The sequence below is a fragment of the Artemia sp. Qi Xiang Cuo genome, chromosome 7 (assembly GCF_049724085.1).
Source record: "Artemia sp. Qi Xiang Cuo chromosome 7, ASM4972408v1, whole genome shotgun sequence".
Lineage (NCBI taxonomy): Eukaryota > Metazoa > Arthropoda > Branchiopoda > Anostraca > Artemiidae > Artemia > Artemia sp. Qi Xiang Cuo.
This window is the reverse complement of record NC_142800.1, coordinates 11,497,964-11,525,895: the sequence shown is the minus strand read 5'-3', so window position 1 is coordinate 11,525,895 and position 27,932 is coordinate 11,497,964. Positions and strand designations below refer to the sequence as shown.

Here is a 27,932-nt window from a genome sequence, read left to right as displayed (position 1 = left end):
TTGTCTTTTTGTAGATAGAGTTGACCTTTTGAAATTAACCAAGGCATAACTGAATTAGTTTTTTCTTCCTTTTCTTTCACACAATTTTCAAACTCATAATTACTCTGATCCCTTTATCTAATTTTTAAAATTTGAAACTTTCTGGAATGGATTTACAGTCTAAACTATGGCCCAGAAAGGTGTTTACAAGCTCACATTTCGATTTATTCTAAACTTGTATGACGTTAAACACACTAAACGAAGACGAGTTGCCCGGTTTCGGTTTTCAAACTTGCCGGACCCTCTAAGATCGTTTTTTTCAGACTCACTAGTCTGATTTTTGAAATATCGATTTTTATTACTCAAATTCTCACTGTTTACAAAAAGGCTTACTTATAGAAAATGGAAAGTTTGTAGGTAAAAATAAACAGAAACACACCGGCCAATATCGAAAGATCAAGCATAGACTGCATGAAACTCTAATCTGATTTGCGAAACAAGCTACAATTTGTCCAATCAATGTTTTGCAGACTAACAGTTCTTAAAATATCTTCATTAGATATTATCAAACAAACCTCAACAGAAGGCAAGATCATTTTGAAGTAGTTATACAGTTCATCAGCAGTTACAGTACAGAGATTATCTGTTGATAGATTTCTGTTCAGACTTCCACTCAGTAGGTTTGGGTTTGCGACACTTATTTTGTCTGTGCACTTATCAACGTTTATACTGCTCGAAACATTAGCCATATCACTGGAACATATTTCTAATTGCTTAGTTATGATACTTAGTTCTTTAGTCTTTTCACTAACATCTTCTTCACTAACATCACTGTTTTTATTCTCACAAATTCCCATAGTCTTTTGAAATGAAGATGCAGCCATATTCAAAGTTAGCTCACCACTGTCCTTTTGAGTTACAAGATGGTTATTTTCACGCTGGGGTACTTCTGTTGGAAATGTTTGGTCAAAATTACTTTTGGAGTTTAGTACACGTCTTTCTGCAGCCTGAGGCATATCTACCTCCACTATCCGTAAGTTATGCCCCTCTTTTTCTTTGTAACTCAATACAGAGTCATCATCGGTATGGGACATTTCTGTTTCCTGTACTTGAGACTCATGCCCAAAAATTGTTTTGGAAGTAAAATTACATCTTTTTTCAGTGTCAGACATATCCTGTCCCTGTAGTCTGTCACCCTCAGTTTCTTCATAGCTTAACGGAGGATCTCTGCCAATTTGAGACGATTCATTCTGATGCACTTGATGATCTTGACCATCAGGTATCTTGCAGGTTAGTGTGGTCTCCTCTTTAGTTCGAGACAATTCAATTTGCTGGCATTGACCGGTTTGCTCACTTTTTTTTTTACAATCCGAAGCAGGTTCTTCTTCACTTTGGGATGTTTCCTTTCCATGCAACTGGAAAGCTTTCTTATTACTTTTCTTTAACGCGATCATTCCTTCACTATGAAGCAACTTTATTTCACTTTTTTCTGATATTTGCTCTTTAGCATCTGCAGAAACCAACCTTATGCTTTTTTCACTTTGAGACATTTCAATGATGTCATTCTGAGACTCTTCGTCGCCATTTTTCTTGCCTTTAGGAAACGCTTCTTTTCCATCGTTAATAACTTGCATTTTTAATAGCTGGTCATCAGTATTTGCAGCAGATTCTTCACCATCAACTACACCAATAAATCTGTCTATTATTTCTCGTGGAATCACTAGTGTGCCGTCAAAAAGAGTGCATTCTTCTGGGAGAATAAGGCAAAACTGTTTCAGATTACAAAGCTTTGGTAGGTATTCCAACAAGTCTCCAAATACAGTCGCCATTGTGCTGACAGAAATGACAGGTACGAAAAGAAATTTTTGTAATTTCGGAACTAGACTAAGAATCTGACGCAGACTACATTGAACTCTAAAATATACAACTTCCAATGTAACAAGTTCATCCAGGGAGCTGATGCTATGTAAAATTGATAAATTTTCATCCCAATTCGGTCCGTCTGATACATTTAAGTGTTTTAGATGTTTAATATTCCTCAGCGAGGATTCTTGGAAGAGCTTTTCATCTAAGGAAGATAGACTTCCAAGACTAAGAAACTCTAAAGAAGGCATAAACTCAAGAAACGACACTTCATAAATATTCGTTAGACCGTGCAAACTTAGGTGTTTCATTTTGTGCAATTTTTTCAGGAAAGACAATTTTGAAACCTCTGTACCAGTAGAAAAATTTAATACTAACTTTTCTAGCCTATAATGCTTCTTCATATAATTTAGGTTGATAGACGACGCTGAAACATTGTTAGCATCTAAATGTACCAAGTCATGGCAGGAGCGAAAAATATTCTCAATGACCTCACCTCCACAGGGGCACATTAACAGCTTCTTCGCATCTGGAAGGTTTAAGTGCTCTAAAAGATAGCAATGATATTTCCTTTCGAGACCTCTTAGGTCTATCGATTCAATTTCAAGCTTTCTCATACGGGTAAAAAAATTACGAATATTCCTTATTTTCAGTTTACTTGTGTCAATATGCTTCCAAAGCGACGGATCGCTTGCCACTTTGTACCAAAATTTACAAGTCCGAGCCGCTTGTCCTCTGTCAACTGGAGAAAGAAAACTAAAAACACGAAGTAAACTTTTGTATGCACAGTTCAAAGAGTTGACAAAATCAGTGTACCAGGGCGAAGTCGCTGCAGCTTCTGTTTGTGTTACTTCTGCATTATGTGTTGGTTGAATACTAGCTATAGATGTGACTGACACTTCAGGAACATGAGCTGATTCAGGAATTGTCTCGGCAAATTCAGGAAAAGGTGTAAACGCACAAGGCCGTTCTGGGGTAAACGAAGCATTACTTACAACAATAAAGCGACGCAAGCGGTTCTGACTATCCAGAATGTGTTCAATAGTCTGACTTCCAGAAATTTGGGTCACAATTGACATTGCTGGGACAGTGCTTACAGGAAGCTCCACTTCATCAGTGCCTGTTTGCACACATGCATCCACTGACTTTATTAATGATTGCGAGGAGGTAGTTCTCTTTCCTGACTGAAGTCGCTCCATTACAGCACTTAGTTTCTCTAGACCACAATACTGACTTTCTGAAAATTTTGCTTGTAGTACTTCATCAGCATCGATAATATCTAAAAATCCAGAAGTATCATTTACTATTTTATGATTATCATCCAATACATCTGACTTGGGCCGTAGATCAGTTCTCACTCCTTGTCCCTTTTGTTGTGAATCTACCGTCAAACTAGAACTTTGAAAATTATTCATAGTACCTTTCTCATGAAAAGAATGATCCAATGCCTCTACTTCCGAACCATCTTTTTGATATTTTGAAAGTCCAGGATCACTACTGAATTGAACTTTATGTTTCTCAAGAAGTAACTTAGTTCCTGAACTAATCAAGTATCTTGAAGCCTTATCTTCAATAGGAATTTCCACAAAAAAGGGATTCGCATTTTTTAGTAGTGACGCATCTTCAGCTGACTGTGAAGTACTTGTCCTAAAAGCTTGATGCATTGAATCAAGTTTTTTGTTCTTAGTACCCGTAGCTGGCTGGGAAGATGGGTGGAAAGACTTAGGCAAAACTTGCTGAGCTGTAGAGCCGAGCTCGTCTACTTTGTCTGCACTATGAATTTCCACAATTGGCTCCGTGGTTCTGCCGAGAGCTGGAACCTTAGGATTTGTATCTAATAATACTGATCCACTAATTTCTTTGCAAAACTGACTTTCATGATCTAAAACATTGTCACATACCTCTAATGGATCTACTTTCTCATTTTCTTTAGAAAAGTCTAACGGATCCACTTCGTCATTTTCTTGACCTTTTTGTTGCGTAAATGAATTACCTCCGTCTACAACTATAATCTCACTAGTGCTTGATCCCTCAAGGGTTTTTAATTTTTTTTTTGTATCTTGAGACGGGATTTGTGTTACCACTTTCCTACTAAAGTTGTCGTGTTTTTGGATTGTCTGCATTTCTGAAAGAGGCAGAACATTTCTTACCTTTGTTGCTTCTTCTGTAGAGATATTTTCCAAATTTCCATAAAATTTCGATCTTTCCGATATTTTCGAATTTTCCATTGCTGGGGCATTACGGCTTTCTAATAAATCTTTACGAGATCTTTTTATAACCATAGCTGTTCCCAGATCGCGACCTGTCATTGTTGTTTTTCCAGAACTTTTAATGACAGTCCTTTCTTCAATGACTTCGTCAGTATAGTTGATTTTTTCCGTTGTTGGACCAGTTTTTCCCAATATAAGAATTTCATCGCTTTCTTTTGATGATGGGGCTCGGTTTCTATGTACATATACTTTTCTTAAAAGAGGTTTAGTGCCACGTATTATTTTTTGAGAAGACCTAGTGCTGCATTCTTTGCCAATATCCTTATTAGACTGGTCACCTGTTTCCATTACTGATGTCTTTCCAAATGGTCTTGAGTTACTAAGAATCGGCGGCACAGAGATATTTGGACGCGTCTTGTAGGGCAAGGGCAAATAATACAGTTTGACTTTAGCTCCTTTACGTTCAGCGACTTCATTGCTACAAACTGAACTATCTAATCTATCTTCAGTATCTGTCTCAATAGTTGGCGTCTTCTTTGGATACATTTTCTCGATATGAGACAATTCTATATGACTTTTCAATTCTCTATTGAGTTTAACAGTTTGCAGTACTTTGGCTGTCCTTTGCGATGCCACTAAATCTGGTTTAGGATGCACTGCTTTAGCAAAAGAGATTTTTGAACCGTCATATTCATGCCGCACTACATCACTTTTTTTGTCAGAAATGTTTGATGAGTCTCCATTATTAAGAAAATCTGAAACATCCTTAGATAAACCGGTTCTGGATGTTCCAGACAGGATTTGACAAGACGGACAGATAAATTGCTTTGTTACGTCTTTGGAATATCCCAAGCATACAGCGTGATAAAGGCAGAAACAGCTTGAACAAGACAACGTTGGAATTTCCCATTTTGCGTTTGGACAAAAAGCAGTACAAGGGGGAACTGATAATTTTGACTGCAATGGTTTTGAGACATTAGAAATTGCAGGAGAACGCTGTTCAAAGTCAGATTCTGGAAAAGAGACTGGAAAAAGAAAGCTTGGCTTACGAACAGATATAGTACTGCGCTGCTTCAAAATCGATGAATCTTCGAGATTACTGTTTGTCTTAACGGCTTTATTTGTAATAGGCATAGACTCTGAAACTTCCGTATATATATGTTTAGTTGGCAAGGTTGAAGACAGATCATCGCTCGTTTGTTCTGTTAAAACTACAACATTTACATCCGAAGATGCAGAGTCATCTAAAGAAACACTTCTCTCTTTAGATTTTTCTCGAGTAGTGTCTATGATATTTACTTCAGAGGTGTTGCTCGTCAACGTAAGCTGATCTACAAGATCAGTATCATTCACACTTATGGATGAACAAGTATTGTCACCAACAGTGATACTAGTATTATTTCTTTTGCCACAAGGTGATACATTTTTCAAAGTATTTACTTTAATCACACTACCTTCCATTGAAGGTCCTTCTTCTTTGTCAATACTTGTAGGGTTAGAGCTAGAAGATCCCAATATTCTGAGTTTGCGAGGTCGCACAGAAATTTCTTCTTCGGAGGAACTCTCGTTCCTAGTCATGGGGGCATTCGAATCTGCACATCCTGTCCTTCTTCTGACATAAGTCTTAGTAATCCCTATTAGGTTACTAAGTGACTTGTCAACTCGATCCCTGCTGATTTTATCAACAACAAGGCGGGATGATCTTCTTCCAAGTTTTTCTTTAACTGACGAAATTGTTGTTTTAGATTCGGGAGTGGTTGGGTAGTAAGTACATGTAACATCAACGTCCTTCTTGGTCTGAGAATGTACTGTAGGAGTATCTGCGACAGCTGATTTTTCGATAGTAGTTTCCCTTGTATCAGTGCGCGTCCTATTTCCAGCTTTACTTCTAAAAGCAGGAATTGCTGAAAAATCATGACTTGTCTGTTTTAGAGAAGAGTCACGCGCAATTTCAAACTCTGGATCTCCTGAAATTAACACCTTTTGGAACGTAAAATTTCCTACAGTTAATGGATAAACATTTTTGCACAAGAAAACCGCAACTTCGTTTAAAGACCGTAACTTTTTTCCTTCAGGTGGAAAGTAATATACATCTGAAGCGCTACCAACACTGCGATGTACTAATTCTCTTTTGAATCCATGCTTGAACGGTTCAAGAAAAATGGGGATAGAAAGTGAGAAACTATCCCCAGATAGGACAGGTGGGACACGTCCCGTCTTATCTTTATTATTGTATTTCTTCCGAGGACTTTGTAAATCTGCGCTTAAAACTTTGCCAGAAATCCCTGCTTCCTTGTCGATTCTGATTTCTTCGTTGACTTTAGCAATTTCAATATCAGTCTCAGCGTTTTCTATAAAAAAGGAAAGAAATTAATACAGCCTCATGCAACAAATTTAGAAGGGGAAAGATATAGCATCTAAGCATAAAGATTATACAAAAAATATGATATGTTATCTTTAACAGACACATGCAACTGTTAATGAGTACTTCATAGGCAAAAAAAAAAAAAAATTATGAAATTTGACGAAAAAGGAACCTTGACTTTTCACCCAAAAGAGCCGTTCTTAAAACCATAATCAATGATTTAGAGATTTTGGACATTTTGCAAAAAATTATTAGCAAACCAATTTTAATATTACTTACCTATAAAATAGAACTAGCTTTCACTGTATTTTAAATTTTAATAAGATTGATAGAATTTCAATATTAGTTCTATAATCAGAAATTACATTTTTTTTGGTCATTATTGCTGTAAATATCTCGAAATCAAGCTTCAGCAAACAAAAGAACTGAAACCCAATATAGCCTATAAACAATTTTCATGTTCTCAGACATATCCTAAACTACCCAAATAGCCAAGTTTCTGGCTAGAATTCTTAACAATTTTATTAAATATATCCAAATGCAATTCAATAGTGATTGAGGGCACGAAAACTGAATTTTAAAACAAATTTTCTTTTAGCCTGCATAATTGAAGTACTGCTTTAATTTATCTTAGTAACAATGTTCCAGAGACAGCAAGTCATCAGAAAAAGTCATATTTTTGTTTTTTTCTTGTAACATCTAAAAACATGCAGTGCAGCAGAAAACTAAACTTCAAAACTTTTCAGTTCATTTTCACCAAATTTTTCTGGAATATAAGAAAAATTATCATCCTCAGTGAGTTACTGATGTGAGATAACCAGTAATTAGACTAGATCTCTGACAGATGTGCCGCCAAAAGAACTGTAGAAACAATAACCTATGTATCTTATTTGTAGAGGAACGCTTAAGACAATGCCTTAGTATCTCACATCAGATCACATCACATCAATTAGCATCCATAATACCAGAAATGGTATTTTTCCCTTCTGAACTTGCTTAGGTGGAAATGGGGTACTAAGTGAAGGAATTTTTCAATTATGGCAGTTACCATTTCTCACTTGAGCTAAATCCGTTAAACAGCGTGTAAATAACGTACACGACGAAAGAGACAACCGACCAACCAATCACTGGTACCGGTTTGTTCGAATTTGGGAACTGGATAACTCGAGAAAGTAGGAGAGATGTATCGAATGCCAGCACTGCCAATACAAAAGCAGAAATTCTTCAAAACACTCTACTAGAAAAACTTCGCAGTTACTTCCCCGAGAGAAAAATCAAGTCCTTCTCCGCACATTCCGAAGGATGTTAAAAAGCTGATAGCTGAGAAACGAAGACTGTTCAAAGAAGGGAAACGGCAACAAGCTATTCTTTTGAAGAACAGAATTCGCAAACTGACACGCCAGGCGGCAAAAGACTACTATTAAGGTAAAGTAAATTATATGTCCCAATCCAAACCCCAACAGTGGTATAAAGAAGTTAAAAACCTCGTAGGAAAAGAAACTAAGTGTGTCGATTTCAACTTGGATGATACAGATACCGATTTGGCCAACCAACTTAACGCCCACCTGGCTAGTATTGTACAAATCCTACATGCCTTGTGCCCAGATGAGATACCACATCCAACTCCAGACTATCAGGATTTCCCAACAAAAACAGCCAGAATGGTGACCAAAAAACTTGGAATGCTAAAACGAACAAGCATCACACCAATTGATATCCCAATCCAAATCATAAAAGCATTCCCAGATGAACTCAGTCAACCACTTTCAAATTTATTCAACCACATCACCATTTCTGGTAGCTTCCCGTCTTTATGGAAGAAAGGATACATGTTATACCGATACCTAAAGGAACGCACCTAGTGACTTCACTGGAGTTTGGCCGACCACTCTTACACCGGTATTTAGCAAAGTCTACGAGCAATTTCTCTCATCCTGGCTACAGAAAAAAAATCCTCAGCATGGTGGACCCAAAGTATTTTGGTAGTCTTCCCAAGACCTCAACAGTTCACTATTTGGTAAGCATCCTAGACAAAATCCTCGAGAAACTAGACAACCCCCGGCTACTGGATAAACCTCATAACAATAGATCTGAAAAAAGCTTTCGACCTGATCAACCAGAGCGAAATTATCAAACAATCACTTAAAGGGTATAGTATCACCCCTGCCTTAGTTCGAATCATTGCCAGCTTTCTCTCGGATCGAAAGCAAAACACTAAGTATAAGAGCACCTACTCAACCGAGGTTCAAATCTACTCTGGAGTGCCAAAAGGAACAATTCTTGGCCTTCTTTTGTTTCTTGTCATGGTCAACGAGCTGACAGAGTCCTATCCAGAAAGATGGAAGCACGGGTCGATGATCCGTCATTAACTGAAATTTGCCACAAGGACTCCCCAAGCAACGCATATAGTATCATCGAAGACATTAAGAACCATGCTGCCAGTAGCAACATGGTAGTGAATATGGACAAATCGGTTGTACTTTCAATTTCTTTCTTAAGGACCAAACCAACCTATTATCTTCTGCTACACCGACGGCAGATGGTGACCGTAATTAAACTGCTAGGCGTCCATATTTCATCAGATATGAAGCGAGACAAAGAAGTAGGAAGCGGAGTCAAACGTGGAAATATGAACATCTCTGCTATGAAATTGCTATCTCGTTATGGTGTTCCTGTCGAGCATCTTCTGAGGTTCTATCTTTCTTTAACTAGACCTATCTTAGAATATTGTCAAGTATGGCATTTCTCCCTTATTTATGGCCAGTTTGAGACATTGGAGCGAGTTCAGTGACCGTGCCCTGGTTGTGGCGTCTACATCTCCTAAATTCTCCGATATATCGCTCCTCCAAAAATTTAAACTTGTTACCCTTGAAAAAAAAGGCAACAACTTAGTCTCAAGTTGGGAAAGGGTATTTTGAAAAATCCCAACCTCCGTGATATATTTCCTCCGGATTTTTCCCCTTGTAGACAAAGGTTGCAAAGGTCTGTTAATGAGCCGATACCAAAAATACATCCAGTATTTACAATCCATGCAAGAAATGGAAAAAATTTTATGCCTGGATGCACTTATATAACTTAGATGCATAATTTTATATATAGATGCATATTATTATATATTTTTATATAATATTGCATATTATTTTATAATATAATATTATAATATAATATATATAATATTATAATATAATATTATTTTATAATAATTTGCATATTATTTATATATTTTTTGTCTTTTAAATTTGTCGACAATATAAGCATTGTGAAAATTGCATTTTATTTCTGTAGACTTTTTGAAATATTTACTATTGTCTCAACGAAAAAAAACAACAAAAAAGCCAAGAATCGGGCCGACCGTGTAATCGTTTTAAATAAAGGAGATTTTGATTTGATGTCGTTTTCGGTCTCCTCAGACTTAAATTAATAGGAAATGACCTTTCAATCCACCAAATACGGCACAAATTAAAATTCTGACTTTTCATCTCCATCTGACCTTACTTGGGTGGAAATGGGATACTAAGCGACGTAGTTTTCCAATTCTGATGCCATTTCCCGATTCCCCGGAGTTGAATAATAAGTAAACAACGTTTTACTCCGGAAAATATTACAGATATTTAAATTCAAGATTTCCCCCTCTTTTCCCCGAAGAAAAGGGGCATTGCTGGACGCCCAATTTTCGATATTTTATTGAGCGAATTTTTCTGAGCATTTTGGTGCCAAAAATATTTCTGTTCCCCATTGTCGGGTCACAACCGTATTCTTACTGGACTATTAGGAGTTTGAGAGGGTAGTAGCTCCGCTCTTATTTGTGGCAATCTCTGTTCGTTTCAATTTTGAATTGATAGCTCGTTTAATTTATGCATAGTTGTCTCAAATAGTTTTGAGTTTGACTTAGTGTGTAACTTATTTCCTCGTCTTCTAGGTAACTTCGCTCTTTTTTTCTTGGGGTAACTTTTTTCAAGTTTTTTTTTTTTAAATCAATAAATCAAAAAAAAATTGTTTCTCATTTGTACTAAAAGAAACAAAGCAGCAATATTCAATAGTATTCCTCTTTGTCCCGTTTGATCGTTACTTTGAAAGCTAATTGATTCAGAAAAGGTTGTTGAATATGAACTTTGACTGCTTGTAATTCAATATGTATGCTAAATCTATCAGGTCATCTCTGGATGGTCTACAAAAGCATTTCCTGCTCAGTCGTCTTGTCACTGAAATAAAAAAAAGTGAACTTGAAGTGTATTCAAGAACATTCAGTACATTAAGAAAAAATCATCAGCAGAGACATCATTATTAAAATTGTGTGGGAACAAAACTGCAGACACTTAAGTCTTCCTAGGGACAAGTTTTTTTTCATGTTTTATTTTCCTTTAAATTGATCCGTAACATTATGCATAAATTTACAATATTTGGAAGAACCAAAAAAAGATGAAATTCCAATTCAACAAATCGAGAAAAAAAACGATAGAGGTGTGGCCTCCTTAAACTAGGTGATACGATTCTAGTCTTGTTCTTTTCATTAAAATTTTACGGAGTAAGTAAATATCAAATCAAAGCTGTAAGCCCGATTTGAGCCGTGGAATTATTAAAGGCGTGATGAAATACTACTACTACTACTACTACTAAAAACTCACCGCAGCACCAACCCGTCTGAGGCCAACAGAGCTATGCACGCTCCTTCTCAACCCCAATCTATTCAAAGCCTCCCTTTTTACAACTGCCCATGAAGTTTCCATTTCCTTTAAATCTTTCTTTATGACGTCCTCCCACCCCAGACGAGGACGACCTGCTTTCCGTTTAGCCCTAGAAAGTCGGCCGAAAAGAACAATCTTCGGCAATCTGTCATCCTTCATCCGCACAACGTGCCCTAGCCACCTCAACCTTTCTTTCATTATAGCCCTAGAGAGCGGTATTGAACCACATTTTTCGTATAGCCTACTGTTTGAAATACAGTGAGTCAGCGGTGTACCCAGAACAATTCTTAAGCAATTTCTCTGGAAAAATCTTCATCCGCTTTTCGGAGCGCCCATGCTTCAGAGCCATATTTGACCACTGTCATCACTATAGCTTCTAATATTCTAATCTTGGTTTGTAGACTTATCTTCGTATTTTTCCAAACTTTTTTTAACTGTTAAAAGACACCCCGGGCCTTGGCTATTCTACTTTTGACATCTTCACTGCCCCAACCATCTTTACTAATAATACAACCAAGATAAGTGAAGCTGTCCACCTGATCAATCTTTTCATTACCCAACTTCACATTTTCATCTTTACTTATTCCTATCCTTAGTGACTTCGTCTTTTTAACATTAATTTTCAAACCTATTCTAGCACCCTGAACTCGCAAAACCTCTAAAACTTCATTCTTTTTGCTCAAACTTTCATCTAGGATGCTTAAATTATCAGAATAATCTAAGTCCAGGAGACATTTTCCTCCTCATTTGATTCCGTGGTCTCCTATTGCTTTTCCTGTGGTCCTTAAGGCAAAGTACATCAAAATAATCCATATAAAGGGGGATAGAACACAACCCTGCTTAACTCCTGATTCAATACAAAACCAGCTGCTTACCTCATTTCCTACCTTAACCGCAGCAGTGTTATTTTCGTACACAGCACTAATAACTTTAATGTATTTGTCTGGTATACCATACAAAGATAAAACCTTTACTAAAGCCCTTCTATCAACAGAATCAAACGCTTGCTCATAATCTATAGAACTGAGGACCAAAGGTGTTTGAAAATTCAGGCACTTCTCAATTATTAACCTAAGAGTGAAAACTAGGCCGACATATCCTCATATCTTCTCTTAAAACTTTGTCTACGGCATCACTCAGCCTAGAAAGTATCATATTACTAAGTAATTTACTACCTACAGAGACCAGACTAATCCCTCGATAATTACCACACTCACTTTTATCACCTTTCTTAAAGAGTGGCTTAATTAAGGTTTTCCTAAAATCATTTGGTACTTCCCCTTTTTCAAAAATCATATTCACAATCTTCAGTAACTTTAAGAAACTCATTTACCACCCTACCAGCATCTGGAGCCTTATTATTTTTCAGTCCTTTTAGTACTGTCGCTAATTCCTCCTCACAAAACAAATCTTCCTTCACATCTAAGGTATCATTTTCATTTTCCTCTATATCTCTTCCTTCAACTCTATCTCGGTTAAGCAAATATCTCAAAATTCGGCTTATCTCTCTTTAGTTTTTTCCTTATCACTAATTGCGGCCCCATTCCTATCTTTAACTGGGCCAAGTCCGCATTGACTACTCCCTCTCAATTTGTTAACATGCCAGTACTCTATTTTACTATTATGCCGAAGGAAAATAAATTTTCCTTCACATCCAAGGTATCACAAACTTTTTCATTTTCATGTATATCTTGTCCTGTAACTCTATATACCTTTCCATGTAGCACATTCTCAAAATGTTCTGCCCATCTCTCTTTACCTCTTTCATTATCAATAATTGTGGCCCCGTTCCTATCTTTAAGTGAGGCAAGTCTGGATTGACTACTCCATCTCGGTTCATTAACATGCCAGTACAATATTAAGCTGCATCTTCCAGATCCTCGGCAATTTTATCCATGGCCTCTATTTCACACCTCCTTAGTTCATATTTTAATGTTTTTTCCACTTTCTTTACATTCCTTTTGTTTTCATATGATCTATCACTAAGGTAATTCTTGTACAAGTCCTTTCTCCTTTCTATCAAACATAAAGCTTTTTCACTAATATTCTTTGCTGCAGTTCTAGCTTTCTTCCCTAAGATACCTTCAGCAACTTCACAAAATATTTTTCTAAAATTATTTCAACCATCTTTCACATTATCAAATGTTAAACTCGCAAGTTCAGTATTCAACTGTTCCTGGAAAGTTTCTCTCAAATTCTTATCCTGGAATCTACTAACATCATAACTTCCCGGAAGGTAGTTACCCTTCTGATAGTTCAACTTTAAATTAACCCTTGACACTACTAGATGGTGATCTTTACTCTTAACATCAATAACGGCACTCCTATATAGCCTACCTTAGTATCTTATATTGATACTGCTAGCCTTCGGTTTACAATAAGATAATCAATAAGGTTTGCTGTCATACCATCACGTAAATACCATGTTAACTTATGAGCCATTTTATGACCAAACACCGAATTGTTTATAACTAGATTGTTATACCTACAAAATTGCAAAAGTCTGTATTCATTACTGTTTTCTTTTCCTACACCAAATTTACCTAAGCTGGGATACCAACTATCCCTATTTCTACCAACCTGGGCGTTAAAATCTCCCAGTAAAAACATCATATTTCTACCTGGAACCCAGTCTATTTGCTTCTGTAACTGTAAGCAAAATTCATCTGATTCACTCGTATCTCCGTCAGTCGGTTCTGCAGGGGCAGATACTACTATAACTGATATTCTGAACTTTTTAGTCATAAAATGAGCAATTAGTATTCTATTATTAATACCTTCCAAGCCTAAATCCCTACCTTCCCATCCATCCTGCCTGAGTAAACAAATTCTATATCACCTAATTTCATACTTCCTACTCCTGGGATATGAGTTTCTGAAACTCCTAATAAGTCCAGTTCGAATCGTCTAAATTCGTCAATCAAAATGTCGATATGATAGTCATTTTTTAACGTCGTAACATTCCAAGTTCCAATTTTCATGTTCTTTAAATCACTGAAATAATTTTTGCCTCAGGAAAAGCAATGATCCCGGATGCCAGTGCAGGACGGGGATTACATATCTTCTCACGTTTACATCGAAGTGATTAAGCCAGCTTAGAACCGGACAGCAAGAAGTCCCTGGGACCTCCATGAATGGGGGCTTTGTGCAATCCTGGGCCCATCTTGGTCACAACATGGTTTTCAGCATTTGGCGATGCTCTTCCATCAACAAGAGTCAAAATCCTGCCCAGACAATCTCAAGCCTATTACCTCCGACTCATTATAAATTCATGCCTACAAATATTATGCTACTATGAGGAGGCAGCCCTTAATAGATAAATTAGCTAGGAAGAGGTTTTCCAGCCCCAAAACGCCCGTCAAAACATACCAAGCCCAGAAGAATTACCCATTAGTCAAAATCTCGTGAAAATGATGTGTCGTTCCTAAGGTTATAATTGTCTTGAAAGGGTACCACTTTTTCAGTAGGAATAGAGTTGACCAGAAGGCTCGCAGTCTTTCAAGTACTTTATTGGGTTTATGGCAGCTCTTTATCGATATCTCTGTCCATGGATCCGAGTGTTATGTCTTGTTGTAGTTGTCCTTCTATAAAGGATCCTCCCGCGATTATATTCTGCATCACCATGCAATTTAACCCATTACTGGGAATGAAAATAAGCTCTTGTCTGGGAGTGAAAAAAATCTAAAGTGTCATTTGCGCTGTATCCGGAACAAAACATGTTTTCTTATGGTTTGTCTTTTTGCTGTATAACGCTAAGAATCAAATACAGTTACACCTTCCTGGAGTTATTTTTTCATATCAGCATGTTTATAGCGTTGAATTTGCTGTTATTAGTCTAATACGCAACATATTCCATGGACGGTTTCTCTTTCAAATCTAACCCTTTCAAATATATAGAAACTCAATTGGCTAAATAGGTGTTTCATCCAGTTTCCAGTGAAGTGCAAATATTAACACTATATAGCTTTGGGGAGAACGGGGGGGGGGGGGTGGCTTGAGGGACGAAAACTCCATATTTATATGTGGTATAAATTTTCAACACAGAATATTTACAAAACGTCCTATCTTCCTCCTAAACCCATTCGTTTCAAATGTCTAGAAGAACCAACTGAAGAAAAAGTAAAACCATTATTTGAAGCTGATAGGGTACCTTAAAATCAGTTTGCGAGCTCCAGCGTCGGCTGACCGTCACAAAGACAAAGGACCCATTAGCGAATTCTCCCAGAGAACAAATCATCACCAAGAGCTGTTAAGAATTTGCGGTTTGACTGTGAAATTGTACGTCCCTTCTGTCGACAAGCTTATCAATCAAAGCAGGAGACACCACAGGTTACTCTGGCAGTGGTAAAAATAGCTCAAATGATAATTCCTTTGAGCTGATTTTCAGCTTTTTCCTAAGAGCGTCTTTCTATTGCTAAAGCACGATATAGGAGGAAGCAACAGATCTCTGAGAGTATCCACCTGAAGGACGGGCATATAACCCCAAGTCTTCCTCTAGGGGTTCTCCAAGCACCTTATGAAGCATGTCTTGAACCTCCTGATATTGATGAAATAAGAAAAGCAATTCGGTCACTTAAAAACCATAAGTCTCTTGGTAAAGATTATCTATCTCTAGAAGTATACAAAGGTGGCAATTAAACGGTCGCAGCTCAACCCAAACCGCTGTTAAGCGAAATTTGGACCAAAAACAGTTTCCCGAATGATGGAAATGTTTCAGTCCTTCTTCCTCTATTCAAGAAAGGTGACGAGTGGAATCGCTCTTGCTGATATTACGGCGATGTTGTTTTCCATTTTTCCCCTGAATAGGTTAAAACAGGCCCGAGAAGAACAAGCTGACCTTCGAGTCTGGGACTCTTGTACCGAACAAATTTTTGTCCTTAAAGTGCTTTTTCAGCAGTGTCATAGATACAGGTTGTCGCTGATCCTTATCTTCGTCGATTTCACAGCAGCCTTTGATTCAATCAAGCGAGAAGCTGTCTGGCATATCCAAGAAGAGGATGGAATGCCCTTGCATTTCGTAGAGCTTTTGTAAGCGTACTAAGAGGGCACGCAACTGAGGGTAAGAAATCTGATAACTTTGCTGTGGGTTCAGGGGTAAAGCAAGGCGATGTCCTATCCCCCATCCTTAATGGAATTGCGTAATTGATTCGATAATGAAAAATTGCGAGCAGACACGAAGGAATGACGGCTGGAAAGGATGTACAGCTTATTGACGTGGGCTACGCTCTAGATATTACCCTCGCAGAGGATGATCCGCTGAAAGCTCAAATAGTGCTAAACAAAGTTCCCTACCACTCTGCAATGGTCGGACTAGGCCTTGATCTAACAAAGACTAAACTGATGTCTGCCAATTCTTGGAGAATTGGCAGATATCCAACGAACGACAATAGCACTCATTAAGTTGAAGAATTCGTCTACTTTGGATCCCTTGTCCATTCAGAGGGAGGAACTAAAGTTTAACTAAAATTTAGAGTTTAAGCTCTTAGACTCAGCATACTCAGTCAATGGGTCGAATCCGTTTCTGAGCAACTTCTTTGTTCTCCACCTATTACAAAAGGTTTTACATTTCCTTTGCTACCTTACAGGTCAATATTATCATAAAAGACTCTAAAAATTGCGTATTCCTAGACTTATAAAATAAAAAAACCTTGAAGTTACAACATTTCGTTAACAGCAATTGGACCAAAGATAAAAACAAATACTATAGTCCTATACTTCCGTGTTAAAGGGTTTATATTGACATTGGTTTACTTTTGCGACGTATTTTGGTAAAGCAATCTCTTTGTTCTTTAAGCGTCGTCAGAAAAGGAAGAAGAACCACGCCCTTATTACCCAATGTTCTTCATCAGATTTTGGGTCAGTAAGAATCACGCAAATTAGTTTTTATTTTTCAGTCAAAATTTAAGCCCGTAGGATGAACAAAAAATATTATTTTCTTTATCCCCTACCCCCTAAATTTTAAAAATTAAAATCTCCCCTCCCCCCGTTCCTAAGATCCGTGAATTGACGTCACCGATATTACCAACTCTGTAAACTGTGGGTTGTAGAGGTTGTTGAGTGGATCTGAATAAATGATTATGATTAATTGAAAAAAAAAGTTTCTCAACTGAAAGCAAGGAGCAACATTAACACTCAAAACAAACGGAAATTATTCCGTAGTGATGGGGTTATCTCCCTCAATACCTTGCTCTTTACGCTTCAGATTTTTTTAGGACTTAAAAAAAACGTATTATTTTAACTAAACGGCCCGTAAAGAGAGAGGTGTTGACTTTTAAACTTTAATATAAACGCGGTGAGCGTTTTTCATCCCATAAATCCAACGTTTGATTTTCTCTATGCAAAGAACTAAATAATTTTTGTTAGTATAGGATTGATTATATTGAGGGTTGGACATTCCTATTATTTTGATGAGTCAGAGTGTAAGTCGACCATCGTTTGCACATTACAAAGACTGTCACGTCAATTGGGGCTCCTTGGTCGTGTTTTTATTTTTTAGAAAATTAATTTTGTTTTTTATCTTAAGGCTGATCATATTGAGGGTTAGACAAAGACATATTTATTGACACAGCACTAAGAAGCACTAAAATTGAGCTGTTTACAAGGTACATAAAAATTGCACAAGCACAAACTTCAATTACTTTTGCTGTTAAGAAGACCCGTGAAAACGGGAACAAAAGAATGCTGATACCGCGTTGTGCGACAGTAAACTGGTTCCAACTTGTTGTGTCTTCTGGTGAGTGTGTTCAGAAGGACGGGGGGGGGGAGGCGGAGTTTACATCTGTGTTTGGAGATTCTTAGAATCAATTGTCCAAATTTGATTATAAGACTTTGGCGGCGGTAGTAGAGTGACAGTAATTTAAGGGCTTTATCGTAGGAAGTATATTTTCGTCCCATCATAATTTTACATGCACGTATTTATATGGCCTTAATATCTTGACTTAGCCCGGAGCTCAACTAGACGCCTGGACCCCGAACAGGACAAACTTAAAAAAAAAAAAAAACTCGTCAAATCTAATTCCTGAAAGAATGAAGTAAACGGAGGTCCAAATAAACAGAAGAACTGAAAGTATGAGGATTGACCAGAAGACTTGTAAAGAAACACGGAATTGTAAGTGTCTCAATAACCTATACAGAACAATTAATAAAAAAAATAATAAAAAATTAAATTTTTTAATTAACAAAATGTAAGTGTCGGTAATTAGTAAGTATATGTAAATCCACAGAATTATTTATAAGAAAACTATTTATTTTTGTAAATAAATAAGCCAAAGGTAAAAAAAACAAAAAGCCCAGCTAACTCATTAGGCGGACTATAAAAATACCAGTCGGGGGAGGGGGGGGGGGTGCGGCTTCAAGTGAGCTTTTTCGTTAGAATTGTTTAAACCAAAACATTTGTAATTTATTTCTTTTGAATAAAATTGCGCTTGTAGAGTAAAAAATTGTATTACACTAAGTTACGCATGTAGATGGATCAGTTCGATAGCATTCAATGCAAATTCTTTGTTTATTGGAGAAACCCAATTTGTATTTGGAGATATCTTTGGGAAAACACGGGAAGCGAGGGATAATTTGCCCCCAACCCACACATTACACTCCCAGCCGAAGGCAGAGAATCCGGATATCGGTTCCTCCGTTATGCAGACTATTGGCCAGCATGCGATTTTTTTCTTTTTTTTGTATATGACTTGATAGGTAATAGAGAATGACCCACGAAAATGACTTTATCAAACACTTGTGCATGAATGGGCATCATTTCCTGAACCCCAACTTGTTGAAGAGCTGCGGCCGGGATAATTTGAACATTGCCAATGCCAGGGATGTGTTGGACTGGGTAGTTTTGCGCTATATTGGGTATTTGGGTTTGCCGAAGTCGACACGCTGGAATTAAAGTCATACCGTTGATTTGACCTAAGGAGCAAATAAGTCTGAAAAATGTATACAAAAAACTCAAATTCACAGTAACAACGAGAAAAATAGGCGTAACTCTGATAGGATCAAGGGGATTCGACACTTTAAAAAATCACCTCAAGGCAGAACGTAAGTCATGTAGGCCAGTTTCAGTGACTTCATCTAGAAAACAAACTTTTTCATTGTAACAAGCGATGGCAGAGTGACGTAGCCTTTGCGGAATAGCTCATTCACATGGCCGTTGAATATGCAATCAGTTGAGAAAGATATACCCAGTATCTTTTTATTGTTCACAGGCTGGAACGGGGTACTGACTCTTGGAAATCAGTTTATAAGGGGTTGAACCTCATTTCCTTGCACTTCATTTCATTAGAAACATTCGGAATATAAACGATGCGAAACATACTCGTAATGTTAGGGTCAAATTTCGGTTCAGCAAAGTCTCCTTCAAGTACACATTTCAAAGGGAAGGATAAATCGTTCAAAAATTTGTACTCTTGAAGGACCAAAAGATGTAGTTTATGACAACAGTTCAAGGCGAAGACACCCTGTTCACGGCGAGACAGGAAGTCAGCAACTATAAGCAAGACGTCGGTTTTTACACCCATTTCATTAAAATTTTTAGAGCAACAAGCGTCTAATAAAATCAAATGCTTTTCAATAATCGGTAATGACAAGATCACGTAGGGTTTGCCCTTCTCTAACCAGGATAGAATATCATCGTACAACCTGACGAGATTAACTAAGGCGTTGGAGCCACGAATGCATCTATGTTGATAAGGATCTAATTGGGGCTCGATGTCACTCAGCAGTAGCAACTCTATAACTTTCGCTATACAAGAGGTTAGTGAAATCGATCTCAAGCCATCGCACGACTTAGGAGATGATTCCTTAGGTATCACTTTACTGTATAACTTTTTGCGACGACTTTGTTACGCAATCCTCTATCATGAACTTGAGACTGCTGTTTTACAAGGTGATTTCAGTTGTGATCCATGGACAATCACAAGAGGACTTGTAAACAGTCTTTGTTGGGAAGTGCTCCTCGTACGGTTGGATATTCTTATTATTATTTTGATAATGTATGCCTCATTTTTCTATTTGGAAAGTTGGTTGTTCTCTTCCAACTTTCTATTTTGAAAGTTGGTCGATATCTTTGAGAAGTTTTTAGTTGTTTTTCTTGATAGAAAAAAAAAGTATTACGCGGAATAGATAATCTGTGAACAGACAGTGAAACACTGTCTCTGCAAAGAATCCCCTTCCGATATAGTTTCTAGTTCTTTTCACAAGACGGAAAGGCAGTACAGTCTTTGTCATTAAAACCGTAACAGGGGACCGCGCTTTGCTCTATGAAAATGAAGACGGTTATTTTCATACTTTTTGCAATAAAAACTTAATTTGTTTTTTTTTATATACGGCAAATCTTTTCGCCCATTTACGCCAACAAATTATTGTGCAATATTGACAATTTAAATTTTAATGTGCTTTATAAATATTCACAAAAGCCACTCATCTTCAGCAAAATTTAACATGATTATTCGAGATATTTGCGACGTGACTCGTATAAATTTTTTTTCTTCCAAAATTAAAGCTCTAAACGAACTTTCTCAAAGTCATGACCTATCTAGAATGTTGTTTTGACGCTGAAAACAATGATATGCCCAAGTTACAGAAAAAATTATAGTACTGCTTCTGAGAAATATTTACAGATAAATCAGTATACATATATGTAAATAAAATTCTGGTTCGCTTTGTAAGAAAAGATGTTTTTGAGTCTTATTATTGAAAACATTTTAAATATCTAAGGCAACCAAGGAATGCTAAAAAAGGAATTGACAAAATGAATATTTTTCAAGGAATAGGATAAAACTTCTTGAAGCGTAGGTTGAGGAAGATTGAACCCACAGAAAATGATATTTTGTTAGTAACCACGTTAGTGACCACGTCGAATGCAGAAAATGACTTGTTTAAGAAACAAGACTTATTAATTCTTAGAAATAAATAAAGGAACAACTTCTTTGCTTAGCTTGGCAATATTAACACAGCTCTTCAGATGCTTAAGTTAAGTTATTAGATTAGGATGGAAGGGGAAGGGGGTCGGGGCAGGAAAACCGCGGAGTAAGTGAAAATTTTGAGGAAAATTACAAAAATAAATATAACCCGTGCTATCGTCTAGTCGATGCATCGCCATCATTGAGGAAATAATATTATTTTTTCCATTATTCCTTTTCATTATTATTATTTGTTTTCAGTAAAATTCTTATGGGTTGATGGGAAATTGGTAAGGTAATCGTTTAGTGTCTTTTTAATATCTCTTTGTATTTAGTTATTAATAGTTATATTTAGTTATATTATAGTTAATTATTTAATTATAAGTTAATTATATTTAGTTATATTTAGTTATTAATATCTCTTTGTATTTAGTTATTAATAGTAAGAAAGTGAGTCATATGTAACCGCCCAGTCGCCCCAGTTCTTTTTGTATCTTTCTTGGGACGGGCACTGGCAGTTTATTTGAATGTTATTTTTTTGATTGTAAATAAAAGTGAAATGAACTAATAACTAGAAGAAAGCTTTAAAATTATCACATGATAAAATTCCAAATTCCAGATGAAATTTCCCATGATTGTCCTTTCCAGCCAACTGTCTAGGGCTAAACGGAAATGAAGTCGTCCGCGGTGTGGATGAGAGGGTGTTGTAAAGAAAGATTTAAGGGAGGGTATAAAGAAGAAGGCTTTGAATAGATTAGGATGGAGTAGGAGCGTACGTAGCTGTGTTGGCCTCTCAGGCGGCTTGGTGCTGCAGTGAGATTTAGTAGTAGTAGAAGGGGTACTATTAAGCAATAAAAAAATAAACCTTACCATGAAAGCTTTCATTTGACAAACTTAGAACACTGATAGTGGAATCCCCACTAGAAATATCAGCTATTTGATCAGTACCGGTTTCTTGCTCATCAGCTCCTGAGTCTAAAATTTGGGTTGTATAGTCTATTTCTTGACTTATAGGAGGCTCAGTTCTTTCATTATTAACAATATTTGGTGCATCAATATTAGATTCTAAAATATCAAATGCAGCATTTATGCTATCACTTAGGCTTCTGTCATTCAAAGGTTCAAAGCTATCATCCAAAGATTTGCCTATCAATCCACAATCCAGATTTTTATCAATAGAGGTTTTAGGTAATTGATCACTCGCTTCTTTGCACTGCCTTTCTCTGAGAGGTCGGTTATTACCTTTTTTTTATATGTCCTCCAAAACCTCTTACTCATTGGGCATTTTTCCATTTTCTGATCAGATTGTAATTCGCTATCTCCATCAAATGAAACACGAGTCTCACTATCTTCACCAAACGAAATGCAAGTTTTTCTACTATCCTCATCGTTTAGTCGAGATTGCAACATTTTCAATGCGGGACCAGCGCTATCATTTAGGTTGATACCAGACTGTGTCGAACAACTTAACATTCCTTTCTTCACTATATCTTCCTCCGTATCTCCGTCTACATATACCATCGCCAATGACGGTTGCTCCCTTTCGTGGTCTCTCTTCAAGCCACTATCAGATCTGAGCCCAGAATCGTTCTTCAAAGGTAAACTTTTTGTCTTTTTCGACGGCCGCTCACTATTTTCTTCTTGAAAGTTAAGAGAATCTATGTAACTTATGGCTTCTCCATTCTTTCGCTTATGTCTTGATTTTTGGAGTGCTATCAGAAACTGAAGTTTACTCCCTTTTCTCCTTGGCTCTGATGGAGGAGCGAATAAACCTGAAAGGAAATATAATAGACAAAAAATAAAATGAGACAAAGAAATTGAATGTTATAGAGTAGAATTTTCAAGAGAGCTCCCATCTACATCTACATCCCCATCTACAAATGATGGGAGTTATGGTGCTTAAAGAAATTACTTCAAGACCAAAACGTCAAAAATCGGCAGGGAGTTATCCTCAGATGATCAAGTTTAAAGCACCTATTTCATCCCCCTGCTGTAAAGGGTGGAACTGGAATTATTTTTCTTTTTGAGTGACTAAGAAAAACGCAAATTAGTTCTTATTTTTCAGTCAAGATTTAAGCCAGTAAAATGAACTCTTTCGTTGTAGTAACCTGTACCACGAGGTATCATGTAGTAACGTTATATAACGTTATATACTATACTACTTTACATGTAGTAACGAGTTATCTGTATACAAGGAGAGGTTAGAGACAGAAGTTAGGGACTGAAAATGTTGGGTCCCGATCTAGGAAAAAAGAGGTTGGAAATAGAGAGGTGTCATCATAAAAAAGCCCTAAAGACCCCCCCCCCTCCTTCTTCCCAGTTAAAATTTGGTTGCATGAAAACATTTCCCACCTTTTTACATGATGCATTTTACATGATGCATGATTTTACAAGAATTACATGATTACATATTACTGTAATATTGTCAAGATAATTGTTCATCAGAATCAGCATAATTTCTTAAAAAAGTTGGTTTACAGTAGCAATATAATACACTAACTTCCCTGAATAGACAATTTTGGAGAAGTGTAAAAAAAGATATTATGTACGAGGATCGTTAGCCAAGTAAGGTTTAACACGTTTTCTCACTACTGTTTTAAAGTAGGGACCAATCAGATGTCCTGAAAGATTGTTTTATTGATATCAACTGGAACTGGAAACAAGCAACTCCTTTGTCTCACATACTAAAAGAGTCAAAGCAAGCATGAAAATTATGCTGAAAAAAATTATACTGAAAACACAAAATTACATTGGAAACGCACCGTGAAAAAAACAAACAAACAAAAAAACAAAAAAAATGGTGTCAGTAAAGTGCAAATGACGCTCTGGCCTTTATGAGGTCTAGGGAAACAGTATACTTACTCCGGTTTGCATTAATTTCAATTCATTTTAATTTAGACCTGATAATTCACTTGAATTCCTGAACATTTTAGGATGCATCTATTTATCAATGGCTGCATCTGTTAGCTTCATATTTGATGTTATAATTCATTAGAATTTCTGTTCTTTTTGGGTGCCATTTACCAACCAATAGTAATTTCTGTGGTCTTACTTTTGAATTAGTATATGACTATTTCCACTTGGCTTGGATTTTAATAGGCTCTATGTTTCCTTAAAAAAAAAAACTTTATGGAAAAACTTTTTTTAAACTAATAAAAGAGAAAAAAGAAGCTGATTGCGGATCACACTATCGAACGCTTTAGGGAGATTGATTTAAAAACACTTTTTCCGCCAATTTTTTTCAAAGAAAATAAAAGAGCTTCATTAAATAAAATTGAGCAAAAATAAATTCAAATTATCTTTCAAGAGTAAAACTACCACAAATCATCATTAATAAATAAATGTAACCCAAAAACGAAGAAACATTACAATAAATAACCGATTCAAACTCAAAACGAGAAAAAATTAACATGAGTAGGACTGACAGCCCCCATGCATTTTCAGGAGCAGAATATAATTTGCGTTTTACTGAAAACAAAATACATTTTAAATGTTTACACTTTTTTGAATTAAATAAATAAAGAATGATTGAAACTTTAAGGAATAAGTATCAGCATATGTTATTAAACTGAAAATCCACGGTCATTTTTTTTTAGATCTTCCAAATTCCAATCAAATGAGCCCCATCCGATCCAAAGTTTATACGGCCACCCGTTCCATTAAAAACCTTATTTTTTCCGGGTTATAACTTATAACCCTTGCCCCTAGCTCTGGAGGGTTGAGTCCACCCTGAAGGCATTGTTAAATGCTTTTTGAACAAAATGGCTATCTCACAATTATGGTCGGATGTTTTTGGTAAAAAGGCGGTCTAAGGCAAAAAGGGCTAGTTGCCATCCATCACTTTTGACTCTTAAAAGGGAACTAAAACTACAAATTTCCAATCAAATTAGCCTCTTGTAAAGTTCACACAGCCACCTCTTCCATAAAAACCTTATAGGCCCCTAGGCATAACTTAAAACCCTCGCCCGCACACTGGGGAGAGGGGGTTGTCAACTCCTAAGACCTTGTCATGCGATCTTTGGACTGTTTTTGAACAAATGGCTATCAGTAGTATAGTAAATACAGGAGTTCCTGTATTTACTATAGTACTGCTATCTCAAAATTTCTATCGGGTGCACTTAGGGAAAATAGGCCGTGATAGGGGTATAGTTGCCTTCCGATCACTTCCACTCTTAAAAAGAGCTTTGGAGCTTCGGATCTCTTCAAAGACATAATCTTTGAAGAATATCTTCAAAGACATAATATTCGAAGGTGTCATCTTCAAAGACATAATTAATGTACCTTTCAACTACGCAGAACAAAATGGCTATCTCAGAATTTTGATTAGATGTATATAGGGAAATGATGGGTGCGAAGGGGGCTGGTTGCCCTCTAGTCACTTTTGACAATTAAAAAGGACAGTAGACGTTAGCATTCCGAAATATTGGCATACTCACTCGTCTTCGTCATTTCTTTCCTAAAACTATTCTAAAATCTATTTATTATTCTTTCGCCCACCAATATTTTCTCTATTGCATTTCGGTTTGGGTTTCTATCTTTTCGTCTGCATTAAAATTTCTCCAAATACTTCAGAATAAAGCAATGAGGATCAGATCTTAAGTTGGACACCTATGTGGAACTTCAGGAATTTATTCTTTGGATCAACTTCATTTCATTTCTATATCTAGTATTTATCACGATTATCAATATAGTAATTTACCTGTAAATTTCTCCGGTATTTTTCCAACTAGTTCCAAATTTCATAATTATCCTACTACTCATCGTTCAGACGTTTCGTGCGAAATTCGCCCGACGTCGAGAGCGGGATTCAGCATCCGTCACACTGGGCCAAAAATTGGGAACTCAATTCCAGCATCAGTTCGAAAATACAACAACAAGCGACATTTTCTAAGACTAGTGAAGAAACAACTTTCGACAAGCTAAACATCTTGTTTATTATGGTTTTCTTTTTCGTCGTTGTAAAATCTAGTTAGAAGATGGCTGTTTATTTCCGTTGGTAATATTTTCAGCGCTAAAATATACCATCAAGCATGTGCGCTGTTTTGTGAAATTTATTTATGTATGTGTTGTAAATAAAAATATTTTACTCTACTTGCAATTTTCAATCGAATAAGCCCCTTTCGAAGATTCTACGACAACCCCTTCTATATGATGTTCCCTGGTGTAAAACAAAAACAAAAATTAATAAAATAAAATATATAAATAAATAATACATTGTGCCCACATCGCTCTTTACTTAGGCAACGCTAACCTGTGTCCATGATTAAAGTATTAATAGTAATAAGACCAGCACTAGCAGCAGCAGTAAAGATAACGTATTGCCTTTTGGTCATTTGAACATCACTCTCATCAAGTCCAGGAAGTTTCAACTTAATCAAACTGAAAGTAAGGAGCGACCCGGCGCAATAGTAACCAAAACTATAAAAACCGCAATTTTTGATACCAATAAATACATCAACAGTATCAGATTTTTATGCTGATTTCAAATATTTAAGTTTCATTAAGTTTAGTCTTACCCATCAAAAGTTACGCTCCTGAGAAAATTGCCTTATTTTCGAAAAAAAGGGGAAACCACCCCTAAAAGTTATAGAACTTTAATGAAAATCACACCATCAGATTCAGCGTATCAGAAAACCCTGCCACAGAAGTTTCAAGCTCCTATCTGCAAAAATGTGGAATTTTGTATTTTTTGCCAGAAGAAAGATCACGGATGCGTGTTTATTTTATTATTATTATTATTATTTCCCCAGGGGTAATCGTATCGATCCAATAGTCCTAGAATATCATGAGAGGTATCATCTGAACGGAAATTAAAAGTTCTTGTGCCCTTTTTAAGTGACCAAAAAAAATTGGAGGGCAACTTGGCGCCCTCCCACACTCATATTTTCCCCGAAGTCATCCAATTAAAATTTTGAGATGGCCATTTGTTCAGCATAATCGAAAATCTAATTAATTTCTTTGAGGATGACTTGATCCGCCACAGTTTCCGGGGGAAGGGCTGCAAGGTATGAACTTTGCCCATTGTTTACATATAGTATTGGTTAATGGGAAGTATACAGACGTTTCAGGAGGGATTTTATCTGGTGGAGGGGGCGGAGGAGAGGGTTACGGGGGAGGATCTTTCCATGAAGGATGTTTCTTTGAGGGAAGGGACATTTCTATGAAGTAGGATTTTCCAGCATTATTTAAAACACGATCAGAAATTAAATAAGTAAAAACAAGTTTTGTCGACAAAAAGTAAGGAGTAACGTTAAAACTTAAAACAAATAGAAATTATTACTTATACGAGGGGGTTCGCCCCCTAGTCAATACCTCGCCCGTTACGTTAAAGTTCTTTTTTAGTACTTTCAAAAGAGCTATGTATTCTAATTAACCGGCCTTTGTGATTCGAACAAAATTCGAACTTTAGTGTAAAGACCGAGGTATTGACTAGGGGGCGAACTCCCTAATATACGTAATAAAAAATTTGAATACAGAAATTCATTACGTAAGTTAATTCGTAAGTTACGTCAGAACAAAATTTCGTCAACAAAGTTACGTCAGAAGGCCATTTAGCCAAAAAAGGAAAATTAATATGCAAATTTCTTTTTAATTATTCATGCACGTTGAGCCAAAATCAAAGCTGCATTAACTCAAAAACGTTCAGAAATTAAATTTAAAAAAAACAAGTTTTTGTAACTGAAAATAAGGAGCGACATTAAAACTTAAAACGAAGAGAAATTATTCCGTATATGAAAGGGGCTGTCCCTTCCTCAACGCCTCACTCTTTACGCTGAAGTTTGACTCTGTCTTGCAACTTTATATTTCAAAACAATAAAACACTTTAGCGTAAAGAGCGTGGCATTGAGGAGGGGACACCCCCTTTCATATACGGAATAATTTCTCTCCGTTTCAAGTTTTAATGTCACTCCTTACTTTCAGTTAAAAAAAC

At 36.6% G+C, this 27,932-nt stretch overlaps 1 protein-coding gene across 1 annotated transcript in view; it reads right to left on the bottom strand.

Moving 5' to 3' along the window:
* Positions 1 to 323: 323 nt before the first annotated feature.
* Positions 324 to 27,932, bottom strand: part of LOC148949939 (uncharacterized) — a 49,592-nt gene continuing 21,983 nt past the window's right edge. Inside the window, exons 6-8 of the mRNA XM_089091745.1 lie at positions 22,348 to 22,773; positions 21,872 to 22,246; positions 324 to 6,403 (exon numbers count right to left, since the gene is read on the bottom strand). Coding sequence (XP_088947871.1) covers positions 459 to 6,403; positions 21,872 to 22,246; positions 22,348 to 22,773 — 6,746 coding nt within the window. The 3' untranslated portion in view covers positions 324 to 458. The remainder of the gene's footprint in view (positions 6,404 to 21,871; positions 22,247 to 22,347; positions 22,774 to 27,932) is intronic.